Source organism: Schistosoma haematobium, chromosome 4 (genome assembly GCF_000699445.3).
Source record: "Schistosoma haematobium chromosome 4, whole genome shotgun sequence".
NCBI classification, from domain to species: domain Eukaryota; kingdom Metazoa; phylum Platyhelminthes; class Trematoda; order Strigeidida; family Schistosomatidae; genus Schistosoma; species Schistosoma haematobium.
This window is the reverse complement of record NC_067199.1, coordinates 27,461,225-27,475,910: the sequence shown is the minus strand read 5'-3', so window position 1 is coordinate 27,475,910 and position 14,686 is coordinate 27,461,225. Positions and strand designations below refer to the sequence as shown.

At 33.2% G+C, this 14,686-nt stretch overlaps 2 protein-coding genes across 4 annotated transcripts in view; one reads left to right on the top strand and one right to left on the bottom strand.

The window, feature by feature from the left end:
• Positions 1-1,418: 1,418 nt before the first annotated feature.
• KIF17_1 (Kinesin-like protein kif17) lies at positions 1,419-4,225 on the top strand. Of its 2 annotated transcripts, none has more exons than XM_051208216.1 (3): positions 1,419-1,660; positions 1,702-2,065; positions 3,328-4,225. In XM_051208216.1, the coding sequence occupies exons 2-3, from the start codon at positions 1,719-1,721 to the stop codon at positions 3,554-3,556; spliced, it is 576 nt and encodes a 191-aa protein (XP_051066670.1). In that variant the 5' UTR covers positions 1,419-1,660; positions 1,702-1,718; the 3' UTR covers positions 3,557-4,225. The 2 variants fall into 2 exon arrangements, with proteins under 2 accessions (XP_051066670.1, XP_051066671.1); XM_051208217.1 differs by lacking the exon at positions 3,328-4,225 and adding an exon at positions 2,105-2,369.
• A 1,195-nt stretch (positions 4,226-5,420) lies between these two features.
• MS3_00007781 (uncharacterized protein) overlaps positions 5,421-14,686 on the bottom strand; it is a 32,663-nt gene continuing 23,397 nt past the window's right edge. The window contains exons 7-9 of one of the 2 annotated variants that reach the window (XM_051216114.1): positions 12,742-12,834; positions 7,103-7,249; positions 5,421-6,116 (exon numbers count right to left, since the gene is read on the bottom strand). The gene's annotated coding sequence lies outside the window, so the exon portion shown is untranslated. The remainder of the gene's footprint in view (positions 6,117-7,102; positions 7,250-12,741; positions 12,835-14,686) is intronic. The other variant, XM_051216115.1, reaches the window with a different exon arrangement.

Here is a 14,686-nt window from a genome sequence, read left to right as displayed (position 1 = left end):
AGTTCTTCCACTTGTCTTACTAGGTATTCGCAATGCGGCGAAAGTTGACATTGGATATAGTGCAGCCCAAATCGTTTATGGAACGACACTTCGACTTCCAGGAGAATTCGTGGATCCCTCGTGTTCTTCAATGAACATGGGTCTAACCTCCTACACGACCAGGCTTACAAACGCAAAGTATTGGATAACCATTAGCAAAAAACAGATTCAGTCACCATTGGGATCGGAACTAGAAATATATAGTTAATAGCTACCCTTTCTGATAGGAATTTGCCAGTGTTTTCAACACATCACATAGGGCCAAGAATAAGTCTGAGTTACTTTCTTCACTTTTCATCTAGTATTCTCTCCAATGATTACAGACCAAACGTGGGAGACAATTAAATCGACTGAATATGAAACTCTGTCTCCGTTGCTACACTAAACATTAACAACAACTGATAACCAGATCAAACATGATTTTACACAAAAATCGTTTATAATGATGAATGATCGTCACTGAAATGTCTCTTCAATGGAGACCAAATCTAACGTAAACTAGCTAGCTCATGATAACACTACACAACCAGACAAACTCCAATGAGAGAAATGTGCGTTTTATTTGACAAACTCCAATCACTGTTTCCTAGTTTTGCTGTATAAAATAGTAATGTTCAGTTTATTATGTCGAATAATATTATGAGATTGTCACGAGTGGCTAAACATGAACGTTTTACACATGAACCTCATCGTTTGCAAACTAGAGATGAATATGTCATGAACATCCACTGGCAGGCGTGAATGAGATAGTGAGACCATAGTACAGTAATATTGATCTTAGTCATAGGCAAGATACTGCGGAGGATGAGAGCGCCCAGCAATTTTACTACAGCCAGCGAAATATGAGAATATTCTAGATTATATTTCGACATCCACGAAGCCGCATGAGTGATATGGACTAACGTTGGGTTACCACCGATTGACGAGGAGATCTCCAGAGATAACAGCCTTTCGATTGCAAGCGCATAAGGTACAAAAACATTCTGTCAGATACAAGGCATGTAGGGATATGTGCCGTTACACGCTAAAGTATGTGAAGAGGCTGAACGTTAGACCGTGGATTCACTAGTGCTAGTGAAGCTGAGCTGCCAACGATGACGATATCAAATAACCGAAACCGTGTACTGACATCAACAAGCGGGAGCGAAACATTAATTTGGTTTACCCTATATTGTCACAAAAATATCAAAATAATTTGATGATACAACTCATTCATTTTTGTTTCGTATACTCATTTCTCTATCTAGAAGTAAAAATGATCACCCGTTATTGGACACAAATGTCTTCTGCCTCATTCATAAAGTTTGCAGAATCTTGTTTTAATCACCAGCTCTATAACAACAAGTTGTCTAGTGACCTTAAAGTCCAATTAAATGACTAGGGTGTAACGTGTCCGAAATCTAACACTATGAGCTATTAGTTTCCGTCGTCGAACGGTTCAAACTTCACACCATAACTATTTCTTGTTGCTAATTATTGCTTTCGTTGTTAGCTGAAGGTCCGTCGAATGCTTATTAGGCCATAACCATCCACATTCTTCCATCTTTTTCACATTAATCCTTCCCATTCACCGAACACAACGTACCCACAAACTAAACTAAAACCTACAAATATCTCAAAGGTATTGTTGCGGTATTAAAATCTATTTATATCTTCCAATAGTGAATTTTTGTGCAATAATGGGCTCAGAAGCTGTGAAAGTTGTTGTCAGAGCACGACCACTAAACGAACGTGAACATTTGCTCAAATGTGATAATATTCTTGAGGTATTCAGCGATACTGGCCAGTGTTCGATTATAAGCCCAAACGACAAGAAACGCCCACCAAAAATATTTTTCTTTGATGGATCATATGACCAGAATTCAACTACCGAACAAATATACAATGATGTGTGTTACCCTCTAGTAGAAGGGGTTACTGAGGGCTACAATGGCACAATATTTGCTTATGGACAAACCGGTTGTGGAAAATCCTACACTATGCAGGGAGTATATGAGCCACCATTCCAAAAAGGAGTAATTCCCCGGTAATTAAAATTAAGTTATGAAACGAAAATTACATAAAGGTCTTTTCATATTAAAACAGCTCATTGATCTGAATTAAACTGCGTACCGAGCTAGAAAGACATTTGCTAGGAAAGAAAATCTGTGTGTACAAGATTATAGCTCATAAACTTGATAGGTATTTTAAAATGAACGTTGATACTGGATATGGAGGTCATTAAGCATATTTCAACGCTATATACAGAAGATTCTGAACTGTTGACAAATAACTGTTGCCGGCGATCGTAACATCTAAGTCTCTCCTACTCAAATCACAAATCGAAAATCAGGTTAAGAGAGAACAGTTACATAATGTTAAAGTTTGTCTTGGGCATTGCTAACGATGAAAAATCATTTGCATAAAATACAGTTACCTAAATCAATATTTGGTCATTATGTTTTCTTCAGTATTTTATCAAAGGAGTTAGCTCATTCACCACTCAGAACCGGCCAGCACATAATACACCATAAATATGTAATAATTATTAGTCGGCAGAAAAGGCGTTTCAACGCATGATCATCCAAACAATTAGGTTTAATTTTCAAAACTTAGTGTCTTGTATCAAAAAACGTCTTTAAAAACAAAATAAAGTTTTGCGATTTTTCAACTTTCATATAATGCCTTAAGGGATCACTTTATAAATCATTAAGTCAACAAATAACTCATTTTCCCCCAAGTCATTTGCTGCACTTAGATTTAAGATATATATATATATATATATATAATGGCTATAGCGAGAACAGCAAGTACAGTGAATTAGTTTTGTCCTTTTGATCTTGTTTTCATGTCAATAACGATTATCAGTAACGAAATCGAACAATATTTTATGGACTCTGTTCTTGGTTTAAAAAGCTTACCAATTTCTCATGATCCGTAGTTTTTATTTTTGCCAAACACTCAAGTTCAGATTCCCTATTTAGCTGCATCTGACTATCGTGATGTATGGTAATTATAAAGCCTTCAGCTTGACTAGTTTTTAGACTTCGAACAAATAACTTCATTTGAAGCAGCGAGCCATAAGTTTAAGTGAATCCCAGCTCAAGTTCTAAAAGAATGGGCTACACCATGTGCTTCAAAATATAATGACTAATAGGACAATTGTAGAGCATTTAAATCGCAATAACAGATTTATTGCTATTCAGGGACACTGTCAATTTTATGACAATCCTATTTTTATCACTGAATATTGATGATACCGTACCAACGTATCGCGATAACTTGTAGCTTCTATTTTTTAAATCGCAGTGCATTTGATCAAATATTTGAGACTATGTCTGTAAGTGAAAAGACAAAATATTTGGTCCACGCATCATTTCTGGAAATATACAATGAAGAAGTTCGTGACCTCTTGGGACATGACTACAGAGCTAAATTAGAGCTAAAGGAGAATCCAGATAAAGGAGTTTACGTTGCTGGCTTGTCAATGCATAAAATAACTTCAGTTGCAGAATGTCAGGTAGTGACTTATCATTAAAAGTTTATTGACTTCTAAAATTGTATTGAGAAGGCTTTCGGAACAATGATTAGTCTCAACACATTCTCATCTAATTACTTAGTTGGTATTCAAAATTAACAAAAACAAGCCGTTATATTTTACATAAATAAATGTTTGAAAGTAGAGTATGGATTTATGATTGCTAGATGTTATGCGCCTTAGAAAAATATAAAGCTTTGTAGGTCACTAAGATATCTCGTGCTAACCCTGCATTAATAACAAGCAGCACGAAATATAATGTTATCTTTTACTCTTTTGTGTAAAACTGAAATAAAAGACGTCGAATTTTTCTATATTTTAACCATTTCATTTCTTAATTTTCAGAGCCTCGCACTAAAAGTCATTTTAACTAAATGGAGTTTCGAATGTTATATCTAAAATTGTGGGTGGTTTGTGTTTTAGGAGCGACAACAGCACTAAAAACTGAGGATGAAATCTTATTATAGTAACTAACAACGGATATGAAGTAACATCATAAAGAAAAGCTTAACAAAATACCACATACAACTAGTTATTTTCTAGCTGAGAAATAATATAATTGAAGCAATAAATAATACAGGATGTGACAAATGCTTGTTTTAGATTAAACCCAAGGAACTACTTGATAATGATTAAGTCATTTAATTTTCCATACGTATATTGGGTTTATGTAAAAGTTCGAAGATTTCAATACTGATCATTCCAGTTTATCTTGATCAGTTAGGTATTGAGCGTTTCTTACCGATTCACAAATATGCCAAACCCTCAAAAAATAAACTTGAATATTGATTGGTAAAAGCTCTATATTATCATATGAAATAAATTTTTTATACAACTTACGTAGTTATCAAAAAGAATCCTTCAAATTCACCTCATGAAGTTCGTCACCCATTCTCTGTTGTCTCGATCTTGGTAATCAGAGGTATTTGGGCACGTAAAGCATTTAGTTACAAGTCAATTACAAAACTATTAAACTCGACTCCCTTGAATATATATTTGCTTTGCTATGACTCACTAAATAATTAACCCTTTTTCTACGAATATTTTTCAATATTAGTTTGACAAAAATTGGGCGCCGAGTATAGAGAATTCATTTTATGTAAAAATTATATTTGAATTAATCTCAACAATTAGAATCTAAATAATTCAAACGGTTCGTCTAGCAATCTTGCCTGGACTTCTTTAGGATAATGATCAAAATTGAAATCACCAAAGAAATATATAGCGATTAACAATCAAATCTATACTGTGCTAGTCCAATCATAATTATCTGCTGATTCTAGTCAATAGGATAACATGAGTCGGTTATATGCGAATCATGTGAAACGCTCACAATGTGAAAATAAATAAATGAATGCGTGTGTATGTGTAAGATTGGGTTATCAGTAGTTGAAATTAGGTGTTAATTTGTTTATATGAAGTAAAAATAAAGATATAAGTTGAATATCAAAATTGTTTCTGAATCATCAATGTTCATTTAAAATGGGAATCATCAAATACATTATTGTAGTGCTAAAATATCTCAGGTTAATTCCTTTTTTTGTTTCATTGCACCTTCTCATCGGGCCTGCTTGACAGAATCTTATACAGAAATGTCAATTTAATCGAAAGTAGATTCTTTGTCATTACCAGTGAGTTTTTTTTGGAAACATGATTCCATAAATCCCGACATTGATATTTCTCATAGTTCATTTTACCACCTAGCAATTCATTCCCCGTCTATCCCAAAAGACTCATCATCTTAAATATAAATACATAATTTATACTAGATAGCAGATCTTGAGTAAAGCTAAGTTTCAATCCGCTTATGACTTTTTTTATTTTCATTATTATTATTATTATTATTATTATTATTATTATTATTAATAGCTTTATTCAATATTATATTATTGGTACAATATAGAATTCTCAGCACAAAGTATTTCAACAAGTTTCCGTTTCTTTCTTCTTGGTCGGTCCTCGCGATAAATACTGAGTGGTCGCCAGCTAGATGTTATCAGTCCAGTAAATGAACATGGGAATGATGTACATTCTTTTCGTTGTACATTGCCAGCAACCATATTCTCTCTTTTTGAGCTTTTTGTAACTTTAATAACGAAAGGTTGTACATTTTTCAGAAACGCAGCAGTATAGGTTGTGCGATTAATAGACATAATGATATATTAAAACAAACAAAGATAGATAACTTGTTGAAATATCTAGATGGCAGGAACAGGTAGCCCAGATGCTCAAGCAGGCCGCCGCTGACACAAAACTGTCATATAAATCCAAAATTTCGTACTTCTGCTATTTTACACATTCTTTGTAAAAGCTGGTACACAGACCAGGAACTAAACTGTTTAAAAACGAAAATTAAGTTGTCTAAATTATATTTCATTTCAGAATATAATGGTACGTGGATGGAAAAATCGTTCAACTGGAGCAACATTAATGAACGCTGACAGTAGTCGATCACATTCTATTTTCACGATCTATTTAGAAATGATTGATCGAAGTGACAATCTGCTTGATTACAACCATATAAGGGCCGGTAAATTAAATCTAGTTGATTTGGCGGGCTCTGAAAGGCAAACAAAAACTGGTGCAACTGGTGATCGTTTTAAAGAAGCTACGAAAATTAATCTTAGTTTATCAGCATTGGGTAATGTCATTTCAGCGTTGGTTGATTCCAAAGTCAAACATATACCTTACCGTGACAGCAAGTTGACTCGACTGTTACAGGTTAGCCTTTAAAAAGATGTAGATTTTTAGAATATGTCTGACCTTTATATCTAAATAATACTTAATTATTTTGAGCATTTGCATCAAATCTTGTGTTGCGATTCAGTTTGAGTATTTTCAAAAATTTATTGTAGCAGTTTGTTTCACATATATTGATTGTTTGGGTCTTATCATTGATTTTTAGGACTAAAGATTGATCAGTCGCTTTTGGTATACGTGCGGATTGCATAGATATTACCAGTAAGTAACAAGTATTATGAGCAGAGATGGATGGTGGCTAGCAGTAGCAGCCAGGACGTACGTTTCGTCTTATTTGGAACTCGTCGGCTAGATACACTTGAATTTCATAGTAGCAGTTCACTCTTTGACTCAAGCCCAGTACCTTCAGCTCCTGAGTCCAAAGAGCAACTGACCTGTGCAATGGGATGAATTTTAAGTCGCATATATTGATTGTTTGGATGGTCCCACAAGTTAGTGGCTATTTTTATTCAGTAGCTAAATAGAAAACGCGATGGTGTTTGAAGCCCAAGACACTGGGTTTGAGTCGAAGAGTGAACATCGACTCTGAGATGCAAGCAATGTTTTTTGATATCATCTGTCTCGTTAGCTTTGATAAATACCGTGTTTTCATTTTATCATAAGAACTCGAAGGTACGCGACTTTCATTTCTGAGGAATTATCGTGAACGCAAGACAGAACCGAATTAAAACTGCTTATTAAACAGCTAACAGACTTGGAAATGCTAAGATTCAATAGGAATATAAGATACTTGTTATCATAACAGTTATGACATTCAGAGATTATTCTATGTTAATTGTAACGTACTTTATATAAGAGGGATTTAGTTAGATCCTATTTTGTATCAAAGAACACAGAGACTCTTCGTTATAATCCTGAAGAATGTGAAACCTCGCGTTTGGTAAATACCTCATCGATGTTTGTAATTCCAACTCGTCCGAAAGGCTTTACCAACTACAAATAAAGAAATACAGGTAATGGATGCACCTTACATCATAATAAATCGTAGCTTACTTAATAGAAGGAAAGGTTTCACTAACCAACCGATTTGAGTAATCAATTCCTAACTTATATCCAAACTCGTCAATATCATACTACATGTGCATATATACAACTAATCATTTAGTCACACTATTTACCTCTCATCTATTCAAATCCGTCCACATACATATGAATACCCATTAGGTATTCATCTGATACGATGTCCAAGAAGTGGGTTTAACATTCAGTTCTTTAGTAATTGAAGAATGAATGATCTATAAGCTAATTCTCTTCAATCACATGTGACTTATCACGCTTATTTTACATTCATTTTCTGTGAATAAGCATATTATTTTATGACATAAAGTCTGTTTATCCCGTTACTGGTCCTTTCTTCAATTGGCAATCACTTAAAGACTTAAGTTAATAATACAGTTGCAAGTGCAGCTACCGTTCAACCAGATCATATCATTGGATTTTTCTACCGACTGGGATTTAACTCATAGGTCACCCGTGACAAACCTGATAATAACAAGCTTAAACTTCTTAGCTTATGTTTCTCTCTTACTACTTCAATTTCTACAGAAAAAATATTTATTCTCTAAAAAGACGATGTACATCACCTTGTGAAATATTATAACTTCATTTCTCTATTTTAAAAAATATTGTAAATATACTATATATTGTTGTAACAATGATAGTGATAATTGTATATTCTTTTTTTTAGTAAAATACACATCATGTTTTTGAGTAACTGTCATCTTCATATATTGATGAGTTTTAAATTTTAAGAACTAGAATGACGTATTGAATCATTTAAATCATTTTACTTTCTCTTGGTTTTAGTTATTTCAGTATGGAAATATAGACTATGTTAACAACTTGATATGATTGAAATATGACTCATGGATTAGGCATAATATTTAACCTAAACAACAAAAGTTCAATAAGTAAAGATGGATAGTGGCTAGCAGTGGAATCCAGGACGCGCGTTTCGTCCTGTTTTGGACTCGCCAGCCGGATGTACCTGCATCTCAGAGTTGATGTTCACTCTGGGACTCGAACCCACTACCGTTCACTCCTGACGCCATCGCCTTATCCACTCAGTTACTGAGTCCTGATAGCCACTTGCTTGTGCAATGGGACGAAACGCGCTTCCTGGATTCCACTGCTAGCCACTATCCATCTTTGCTTATAATGCTTGTAAATTAAGGCAATTTCGAGGCATACACACAGTATGCACATATGCCAATAAGAGACTGATCAATTTCAGTTCTAAAACACCAATGGGAAGATTCAAGTAAAACAATACCAAGTGAACAAAAGTTCTGCTTATTATGAATTGTGCACTAACACTAACTTTGTACAAAAAAGATTACATTTACATTTGATTAAGCACATTTTAGGAATGAAAGTCAGTTAATTAATGAATGTTATGAGAAACTTTTGATATTAATCACTTTTCATACTTTACTGCAAACAAAGTACTTTTGAACTTTAAAGTAAAAAATCAGTTATTGATATTGATAAATAGTAAAAACTTGGACAATTGCTGAGACTTTTATTGGTATTAAGTTAAATATCGTTAGAAATTGGGTATTTCTAACTAGATGGTGACTGTTTTTATATCTTATCTCACCACACGATATTCCCCGTAAGTACATTTATAGGAAAACATAGATAACCATCAAATATTTCTGTAACTGTATGTAGAGCTAAACTGGATAATACTATCCTAACTAACCGTTAAGTATATGTTCGTCTAATTACAAAAGTGTTCCTATTTTTTAATGCACTGATTTCATTTTGTAAGTATCGTTAACATTTGTTTTGAACCAGTTGGTCTAAACAGATCGCTTACAATACTATAGTAAAGAAGCAACAGATTATTTTCACCTAATTTCATTCTTTTATTTGTATGTTGTGCAAACATTCAGAAAATTATTGGTTGGAAATGTTATTCTCAACATTGTTTATAACTGATTGACTAAAAAAGTTATTCAACGATTTAACGCAGGATATATCAATAAATACTTGTGTGCTTATTTTGAAACAAAAAACCAATGATAAATAGGCAAAAAGATTATTTTATTCAAAAAACTTTAGACTCATATACATATATTTATACCAAGGCAGAAAAATTAACTACATAACTCTTCCCTCAATGTTTATCGATTTACTGTTGATGGAATAATTGAGTTGATAAGATAGTGAACTACTGAAGCTATCAAATTAATAATCTGCTCAGGTGAACAATCCAGATATCTTAACCGAAAAGATTTCATGAGACAGAACTACTGATCAAATGCTCAGTTGAACGAAACGGCCTTCCAGTCCTGCCCAATTTTCAACGGTACCTCAACTTATATCAGTTCGTGACGAATACAAACTACATACATTGATATATATCAACTATCAAAAATACTAAGCTGAACCATATGGTAAATGAGGAGATACATAATCGTTTTCCCCTGAATAGATTTAAATTACGCTCAGCTTCACGTTCAGCTACTCAAACAGCTCACTTGTAAGCGGGATAATCTCTAAAATCTACTTGGTTTCGCTGTTCATCTAACGGTTAAATGACTCGATATAAACCCTTTAGATTTTAAGTAGTTAAGGATCCTTAAAAATAAATCAACTTGTTAACGTGTCTATGTCTAGTAATCTAACACCCATATAGTAACTGGTACCCTTAGAATTACTTCAATCAATAGCACTTCGTATTTCATTACATATTTACAAACTTTACCAGGATATCTTCATCAGGCAATCGAACTTTCGTTTCCTCATTTACAACTGCTCAAACAGGATTCTTTGGGAGGAAATACAAAAACCCTTATGATAGCTTGTTTGTCACCAGCAGACAATAACTACGACGAAACATTGAGTACTTTACGATATGCTAATCGAGCAAAAAATATACGTAATAAACCGAAAATCAATGAAGATCCAAAGGATGCGCTTCTACGTCAATATCAAGAAGAAATCAAGCATCTTAAAGAATTGTTAAATAATATGCAGGCACCTAAAGGAAATCTTAAATATTTCAATGGAAAAGAAAATATTGAAATAGAGGATACTGAAACTGAGAAAGAAAAATTAAGAAAAGTAAGCTTAAACAATTATTTTATATAATATTTTCTTGTAAATTAATATATCTACTAGTAGCCTACAGTAAGTACATTGTAAATAAGTGTAAGGTAAATGATACAAAATTCTAATGACTCATATAGAATAATGATCAATTTTCGGTTTATGTTTTGTTGCGATAACACAACAGACTGATAAGGTCCTGAAATAAATGACGTTTTGTTCCATCTTTTGTTTTAAAAATTTCTGCCGTCTTTTAGTGTTGTGTTCTATTATCTGAATGGTTTAATTGCAAAAACTTAATTATTGTTCCGGACACATTATTACTATTATTATGCTTGCTTCACGTAGTAGTCAGCTTTTGAACTATTTCGAAAGCGTTAAATTAGCATGTTATAAATGAGTGTAAATCAGAAACATTTAGTATTAATTTCGAAGATTTTCCACTGTCTATTTTCTCTGAATTTTATCTCACACCAAAACCACTTAAATGAATATTAGCACTATTATCTTAATTTTTTTAATAAATACAGGATTATGAACTAAAATTGCAATCTACGAAAGCCCAGTATAGTGCTGAAACAGATGATAAAGCTAAAATGCTAAAGGATATAACCCATCTAAAAGAATTATATGATGCCGAACTCATGCAATTGAATAGCTATCAAAATTTACAGCCATCAACGAATCAGCGTAAGTTTCAAAGTTATTTATGATTAGTAAGTCAGTTCCATTGTTTATTTTCATGAATAGTTCAACAGCCCAAGTTTTATTTCTATTGTGAACCATTACACTGTTTAAAATGACGTTGTTTACTTAATCAATCGTAGAATTAATCTTAATTTACAAATCACACAGACTATCAAAAGTGAAAAATTTATTGCTATGTAAATTAATATACTATAACTGTAATTGTGAACATACTTCACTGTTAACATTAGCAAAAATAATAATTTCAATAGTTAAGATCATGAGTCAATTGAAGCTAGACCACCATGGAAAACCTGGAAGCACACTGGATGCTTAGTGCTGAGGAGTCACACAGTAGGACGAAACGGCCTTCCAGTGCATCCAGGTTTTCCATGGTGGTCTAGCTTCATTTGACTCAAGATCTCAACTATTTAAATTACTACAATCTCCACAAAACCCCTTCCGATAAAAATAATTATTATTAATTACTTTGATAAGTAAACCATTGAAATATTGTTATGTAGTAAACATTGTTAATTCCATATTACTAGTACTTGTAACTTATGAAGATAAGTAAGAATAAAGAGGTTAACCTCATGAAATTGTCAGGGAAACATGAAATCTATAGAAATATCCTAAGAAATCAACTTTAGAGAACAATTAAGTTGCTGAGCAACTAATTGTAATGACCCGAGAATTTGAGACTGGTGGTAAGAAAGTATATATATATATATATATATATATATATATATATATATATATATATATATATATATATATATATATATATATATATATACCGCCTTCGCAAAGTGTGACCTGAGCTCGTCAACTTTCGAAATGTCGATAATACTTAAAATGATTATTTACAAATGTATCTATCCAGCTGGTGTACTATGTTTTTACACACTCGATCAGGCTCTCACATTGTGATACAACAAAACATATTCATCTCAAAACTTTGCATGTGATTTTTTCCACTACAACAATCATCATGCAACCATCTTCTTAAACCTCTTTGCACTTTTTTCTCTCTGCTTGAACAATCCTAATTTGTGTGGAAGTTGATCGATTTCGTGAGTCAGTCAACATTCTCTTTAAAGCTTATGAAAATACACATTTACAAAACAACAAATAGTTGTAGTTCAGCTACAGTTGATTTGGTATTCGGTAACAATTATCTCTTGACTAAAGATTAATAATGAGTCTCAAGTTAATAGTTATAGTCAAATTAATCACATGTGTGAATGTCAGATACACATTTTAAAATCTTATTTAAATTATTAACATATCGTTACATATTTGACTACTATTTTGCTGAACTGAATCATTAAGTCGACAAAATCGGCCAGTATTACATCAACCAAATGAAATTCCTCGTATACTTCTCCCAAAAAAGTTAAATTTTGTTTACTAAACCCCACTAACTGCCATTTATTTTGTAGTTCTCTAAGTAGCCTTCAATGTTCTAACACCGGTGTCAATTTTTTTAACTATGTGAGGGCAGGAACTGGAAACAATTAGGAGTGTCAGCCAAACAATCACTAATATCTTAACTTTCTGGAAATATTTATTTTGTTTTGTAATTTAAAAAAATACAAGTCTATTATTTAATAAAGTGAAACTCGTATTCACTTTCAATGTACACCGTATTACTTACGTCAATATAAAAGTTAACCCACCTTGAATTTATGACTCAGTAATCGTCTCTTCAAATATGCACATCCTTTCTCCTTGTTATTTCTTCTAATTTATGTAACACCTCATATAACAGACTTAGATCAAACGGAAGAGTTGATAGAAATATCAGACGATAAAATCCAACAACAAATTGTAACACAAAACGACACTAATGTACGTATTGATACATATGATGAGGAAGTAACAAAAGATGAACTACTGAAAAGGTTTGTTGTTTATAAATTTTATACGATTTGTTCATTTAATTACGTACAAGATATTCTATTCGTTTTATTATTGTTTTTAAAATTAATCAATCATTTCATTTCTTTTGTACATTCGTTTTCTCCTTGAATCAGTCATACAACTGGTTTATCAACGAACTTCAGTAGGCTCATATTTAAATTTCTAGTTTGGAAAAGTCATCAGTTTTTCGATGTTTATGCATCTACCTTATGATTTACCTCAAACGCCTTAAACAGTTACCAGAAAAACACTAAGAAAAAATCAGTGCAAAGTAAACAACACAGGACTTAGAATACATATGTATCAAACTAAGTTATCACATCTCGGATCATTACAGTGAGAATAAACTGATAAGATTTATAGCAAAGAAGCATCAACGATAGTAAGAGACTAAACATGAAGATTAGATTTTTTCAAAGTGAGATTAATAATATAAGTTGAGAACGTTTAGGTCAAGATCCAATGAAAAATGGGGAATAAATAAATTCGAGAATCTGACGGTGATTTCGAGATGTTGCATCTAAGGTCCTTAACTACCCGTTTAGCTTATTAATGAAGTATCAACCAATCCATTTATCTACAACTTCATGGATTCATTCCGTATATTGGTTCAACCATCTTTAGCTGTTTTCCAACCAACTTATATCTTGAGAATCATAGCACGTCATGGTAAGCAAGTGTTGAATACGCGTAAAACTTATCTAATTACTTTAACTTAACTCACAGCATAAAGTAACTGGTTCATTGTGAAAGGCAAAGCAAGGGCCAAATCCCTACAATTGAAGAACATATGGAACTCAAAACAACTTTTAACCAATATCAAAGTCACAATCTTCAATACGAACGTCAAGACAGTTCTGCCGTACGGAGCTGAAACTTGAAGAACTACTACAAACATCATCAAGAGGCTACAAGTATTTATAAATAGTTGTCTACGCAAGATACTCAACATCCATAGGCCGGATACCATCAGCAACAGCCTTCTGTGGGAGAGAACAACCCAGCTTCCAGTTGAAGAGGAAATTAGGAAAAGACGATGGAAATGGATAGGACATACATTACGCAAATCATCAAACTGCATCACGAGTCAAGGGCTAACTTAGAACTCTGAAGGGAAGCGGAGAAGAGGAAGGCCAAACAACACATTACGTTGGGAAAGAGAAGCGGATATGAAAAGAATGAGCAACAACTGGAAAGAGCTGGACAGGATTGTAGAGGACAGAGTTGGATGGCGAGTGCTGGTTGGCGGCCTATGCTCCTCCACGAGGAGTAAAAGGCGTAAGTAAGTCATTGTGAAAGAGAACAATAAGCAATAAAAAGCCTAAATACAGTTACAGTAGGATTTGTAAAGAATATAAATAGGTAGATAAAATTCGAAAGATACATTAATTAGTGTAAATAAAGTAAATCTAATTATTTATATTTCCGGTTTCTTGTAAATCTCAACCATTCCTCACCGGCACAATAATAAGGTGTACATTGTTGAGGATGAAGCCATATCTCCAAACACAACACAGAGGACACCAACCCAATCATACTTGATGGGGAAACTCTGGAAGAGGTGCGAACTTCCACGTACATGGGCAGCATCATTCACAAACAAGGAGGATCGGATGCAGACGTAAAGGCAAGGATTGACAAACCAAGGGCAACATCTCTACAGTTGGAGAACTTATGAAACTCAAAACAACCGTCAACCAG